This window comes from Mesoplodon bidens (assembly GCF_964165515.1).
Source record: "Mesoplodon bidens genome assembly, chromosome: 2".
NCBI lineage: Eukaryota > Metazoa > Chordata > Mammalia > Artiodactyla > Ziphiidae > Mesoplodon > Mesoplodon bidens.
Window position 1 is genome coordinate 75,321,126 of NC_138177.1, and position 5,646 is coordinate 75,326,771.

Here is a 5,646-nt window from a genome sequence, read left to right on the forward strand (position 1 = left end):
AGTAACAATATATGAGCATCTCTGTGTTCCTTCTCCTCCCTGGCTCTCTTAGGATCTGATAGTATTCTCTGAGAGAGCTTCCTTATCGATTATTCTCTGGTGTCCTTGGACCCGTCTCAGAGTGGATACTACCGTTTAGTCACCTGTACTGACCATATCTGATTTCGTAGCATGGAAACTAGGGAAATGTGGGGGGAAAGTAGTTAGTAATCTTGAAAATCATTCTTTTTCGTTTTGGTAAATAGTTTATTTGTTCTCAATTCTCTCAAAAACTTATTAGGCACCTGATATAATATCAGCCCTCCAAACCTTTCTATGTCCTAGGGATCTCAGTAAGGTCTTCTGTAGAAGTAATTTTCTGGCCTGATTAAATGACTGCCTTTCCCCCTCACATAATACAGCTACCATGAGGCTCCCTGGCACACAGGTGGAAAGATGACAACTTCTGTCTCTTTTCTCTGTTGTAACAGTCAAATGAAATTGGACTTCTAGTTGAAAACCACTTCTAATCTCATTTCTTACTCTTTAGGCCTTACAAGCAGTGAGTTTTCTAATTCAATAAGGTTTTGAGTTTCTGGCTGGATTATTTTTCTTTTCAATCTTTACATTTCTGGCCTGTCAACCAGAAAGTGTTCCTGAACATACGTCTACTGAAATACCCTGGGAAAATCAACAAATGACCAACCGTTGGTCTGCCTCTAAAGATACCATGGACAACCATTACTGCAAACATTTTGCCGTTGAATAACATGCAGAAATGCAGTTACGGCTTCCAATATCAGATTCCTTTCCAACCACCTCCAGACACATACGCCAATGCCACAATTTTAAGATTTGCTACGGGAGCATCCCACCTCAAAGAACTAATGTCTATGTCAGGTCAAATAACAGTAGCTACAGTAGAGACAACTTCCAAATATCAGTGTTGAGTTTTCACTCAGGTCATAGTCTGATGTGCGTTGAACAGTAACATGGGCATCTGTTTGTTTCTGCAGTTCCAGCAACTTTGACTCCTTTACTTCTAACCACAAGAAGAGATATGCTTAATGAACACATCCCTTTTCACAGTTTACTGGGCCAGTAAGCTGAGCACTTGGAAAACAAGCTGCATAGCAAGAGTCATTTAGTAAATCAAGATAAACACTGGAATCCCCAGTGTATCTCAAAGGTGGGGTCAAAATAATCAAGAATATAATTTCTGAGGTGAAAAAACATATAATAAGACCCTGAGGCTCTTGAGTTTTGCAGTAAGAAGAGCACATTGTACCCATGGAGAGCAGGTAGGGCTTTGTCTGGTAAGGTCCCTTAAAATTCCCTTTCTTTGGTACTACCCACGTTTTCAGAACTATTATAATTTTCTACAGAGTATCCCAATAATTTCCCAAACTGGTTATTTTGTGGTGTCCGATTAAAAATTCGGTTAAATTGGAAAAGAAAAAGAACACAGAATATGAACGGGTAATAGAGTGTAAGAATCTCCTTGCTTGCTGTACTAGTTATGTCTCAGCCACACCCTTGCTGGAGCACCTGGGTGTGGTGGTGACGGTGGTGGTTGTGGTGACGGTGATGGTGACAGGCACAATGGAGATCGGACACCTCTCAAATGCCAATTATGTGCTCGGCATTGTGCCACCTGAATGACACACATTCATGTAATTTTTATGCCTAAGCAAGTTGGTGCTGTTAATGTGATTTTCCCCACAGTTTATTAAAGGTTTCGAAATCCCAAGAAGGTAAACAATTTGTTCCTCAAACCAATCAAGCAATCATTAGGAAAATAACCTCGATTTGAAACTGTAGAGAAATAATTTTTGATACGACTCAAAATTCAGATAACAGTGACTCTGAGAGCCTGACACTCAGGATCAAAGAAGGATAGAAATCAGGCAAACTTATGATATGATATTGCTAAAAGCAGGTTTTAAAAGAAAGAAAAAGTTTTCCCATGAAACAAAAGGATTGTATTTTATTCAGGAAGTGGAGGAGAAGTAACAATTGCTCAGCTGGTAGATACCCATGCCCAGGGGACCGACCAACACAGAAGACAGAGAGAGAATCCTCAGAGGGCGCCCAGGAGGAAGGCTGCTGCTCTTCCTTCTGATACTCTGTGGTGCTTTCTTGGGCACCTCCCAGATGGAAGCAGTACAGCTCCCTCAGATAAGAAAGCTCTGTCTGTCAGGAAGCACCACAGGCATATTGAGGCTGAAAGGTGGAGGAGCTTCTTCCGTATCCATGATAGGCTTTGAAGACAAGATGAAGGTGGAGCTCTGGATCTAGTTGAGCCTATTGTCCTTATCCTTTCCAGATGCAGATAAAAGGTCAAGGTCTTACCTACTCTTGGGTGGGCACTTCTGCTAACAATGAGGAGCAGGTGCCCCCGGAGGGCATTTCTGCTTGCACTGCTGAGGCAGGCATGGGTCAGGGCACTTTATAGGTGGGCAAGGGTCTGGACACTTGCAAGGTGGGCAAGGGCATGGACACTTGCAAGGTGGGCAAGGGTCACAACACTTCGGTGGGCACACTGGTGGTGGCTGGCAGGGCTCCTTGCACTGCTGACGTTGAGAAGACATCTTTCTGGAGTCTTAATATCTGAAAGAAAATATAAGACTGTGTTCACAACCAGGAATTCCTATAGAGAAAAGAGCAGAATCTTGTGGAATAACAACAGATACTATCTCACCAATCTCTAAGTATGTGCTTTAATCTCTTTTGTAGCTTTTCATGAATTTCTGACTTCTCTCTTGCTCTTCACAAAATCGTTATATCAACTTAGAGAAAAGCTTTTCTTTTCTCATACAACTTTTCTAAAGAAAATATCTTTGTTTGAAAGAAACATGTGATGTTTTCTCTTTTGGTTTCTTTCTTTCTTTTGTTCTTTCTTATGAAAATGACATCTTCAGCAAAGGTCACCGCAAGTTACAAAACCCTGGGCAAGCTCACAAGAAATTTCTATCACCATTTTCTCTCATGAGGTCCTGACAGTATGACTTATGGACAGAACAAAGGACAATCAGGATGAATGCAAGGGTCTCACACCTTCTAAGATAAATGCCTCTGAAATCACAGCAGAGGTCCAAGAGAAAGACATAGAAAAAGGTAAATACTTTTTTCTTTCTCCCTTCATGGAAAAATTTCCTGATAATTTCTTTTTCAATAGAGGAATTCAAACTAGGTATCAGAAATCTAGTAAATACAATACAACATTGTACCCAGATTCCACGGTCGCACCCACTAAGTAGCATTATACCCTCTGATCCTAACTTTGGACCCATCAAACTTGCTGTCTCCAGCATAATCTCAACATTCGGGTGTCCAAGAACAAAGTTGAACTGAAGAATCAGACTCACCAGTTTCTCCAAAGTCAATCGGAACTCGTGTAGCAGGAGGATAGCTGTCGTGGAGCAGAGGACCTATTTATTGGCGCTTACTGCCCCACCCAGGGGGAAGTGGAACTACCAAAATTGGCCTGGTCCAATCATTTCCCAAACCAAATGCAAATCCACCCATCACTGGCTTGGCAGTGACTCTGAAAAAATGAAACATCCTGTTCCAGGATCTCCTCACTGGATTAGGTTCTCATGACACACAGAGTCCCTGCCGTAGCTCTGAGTTTCAGTGGATTAAGGCAGGGGAAGCACTTGGAGCATTCTCTAACTTGTAGTCAGAAGGTCCCTTTCTTGACTGGGGAGGATGACCCTTTTCTATCTTTCACCATCCTTGACTTCTAAAACTGCCTGCCTAATTACACTTGATCTGGTGGCAATTTTGTTGTACATAATGGTTTGAGAAGAGTCTGGCTACCTGGTGACACATGTCTCCTTACCTCAAGTCGTTCTTACAATTCATTTCCTCTTGATTCATCCCTTGCTAAACTAGACTCCTTTCGTCTTCAAAAGTGGATTGAGGGAAATTTGCAGATCATCTCTTATGATTTCCTATCGTGACACATGGAAACGTGTAGTAAAGTGCTGACCACTATGGTCCTCCTTTCACTGTTTGCTCCTTCAAATAAACAACATGCAACAGTCAGATTCCTGTGAAGTTTATAAATCTCTTTTACTTCCTGTCACAAGGAATTCACCAGGCATGTAGCATCCCCTGTCATAAGTCAGATGAGCGGGCATCTCAGACCCAAGTCTTACAACAGAAATGAAGCTTTTTGCTCATACCTCCCAAAGGGACATAACACATGCTCCAATCTAATTTCTCCCAATTGACCTCCTTGGATGTCTTCAATTTTTGAAGAAATGGCACAGGATTGTTCACATCTTCTTCCTTCTTGTCGCTTTGAAATTATTGGGAAACCCAGTCTATTATGCAATGCTATTCACGCAACTAATTTTGTATGTATTTAATACTTATGAATTATTTAAACACAGGTTGTTTCACATTCAATCTAGGGGTAAATTCAAGAGAAAGTTGAAATCACTTTATTCAAAATGCAGTCACTGAAGTTCATTGCCATTCATGTACAACTTCTTAATCATTAATAATAATTTTGTTATATTTCAAACCTATTTTTTGCATTTTCCATTTTGGTCACGGTGGAGCATGTGTCAAATAAACCTATTTCCTGCTCTACTTTCTTCACACAATTTGTCAATGTGCTGGAAGGAAGGTTTGATGGTTAATTTATGGGTCAGATCCACTGGTACAGGTCCCCAGTTATCTGGTAAAACATTATTCTTTGTGTTTCTGTAAGGATGATTTTGGATGAGAGTATTAATTTAATCAGTAGCCTGAGTTAAATAGATTGCCCTCTATAAAGTGGGAAGTTCTCATCCAATCCACTGACGGCCTGAATAGAACAATTCCTACGCTCCCTCTTGTAAAGGATATTCCCCTGTTAGATGGACTTCCAGCAGAAGTTCTGCTCTGCAGACGTTGCGTGTTCCAGACTTTTTAACTTCTCTGTGTCTGTCCTGGTCCCTGTTTCTGTAACATATTTCTGTAGGTATATATTTACATACATGTTGTAATACATAATTTGAATATTCCATGTGTCAGTTCATGTGCATCATTAACTATGGCCATTTAAAATAAACATTTTTAAAGTTATTAGCATGTGAAGTTAAAGACAAACCAATTAATGTAATATGACACATGGGGTGTGGAATTATGACAAATATAATGAGCTTTTTGCAAAGAACTGAAGTTCAGGAACCAATGCCTTAGCACGTCTTCCAAAGATTTCATGTTTGCCTTTTCAGTTTTTAGCTGTCAACAGTTGTTCTACAGTTCCTCCCTTCTATCCTGGACACGAACACTACTTTTTTCTATGCTGTCCCCTTGGGGACTGAAGAGTCCTGTGATGGGTCATGGTTGATGAAGTCCCCTGTCTGGTTTAGGAATAGATTTGCAAATCTCGCTTCATGATACTGTTTAATGTGGGAAAACGTGTGTAATGGAATCAGGATGTCCCATCTCACCCGAGACGAACTCTTCCCTAGAGCGCTGTCGTGTGCTCAAAATTCCTTAATCGGGAAAAGAATCTCTTGTATTCCATAAGTAAACACCAGGTTTCAATTGTGTGAAATCAAAACTAGATATAAGATACCAGTTAAGACACACAGCATCACATACAAATGATTCAGAGTGACGTTGGGAAGGGAGAGATAATCAAAGCACTAAAGGTCTGAAATCGGG

At 40.7% G+C, this 5,646-nt stretch overlaps 1 protein-coding gene across 1 annotated transcript; it reads right to left on the reverse strand.

Moving 5' to 3' along the window:
- Positions 1–2,354: 2,354 nt before the first annotated feature.
- On the reverse strand, positions 2,355–2,570 carry LOC308612737 (uncharacterized protein; the record flags this gene model as incomplete). Its single annotated transcript, XM_081225389.1, has 1 exon — positions 2,355–2,570. One exon carries the CDS (start codon positions 2,568–2,570, stop codon positions 2,355–2,357), a length of 216 nt encoding a protein of 71 aa, XP_081081515.1.
- Positions 2,571–5,646: the final 3,076 nt, after the last annotated feature.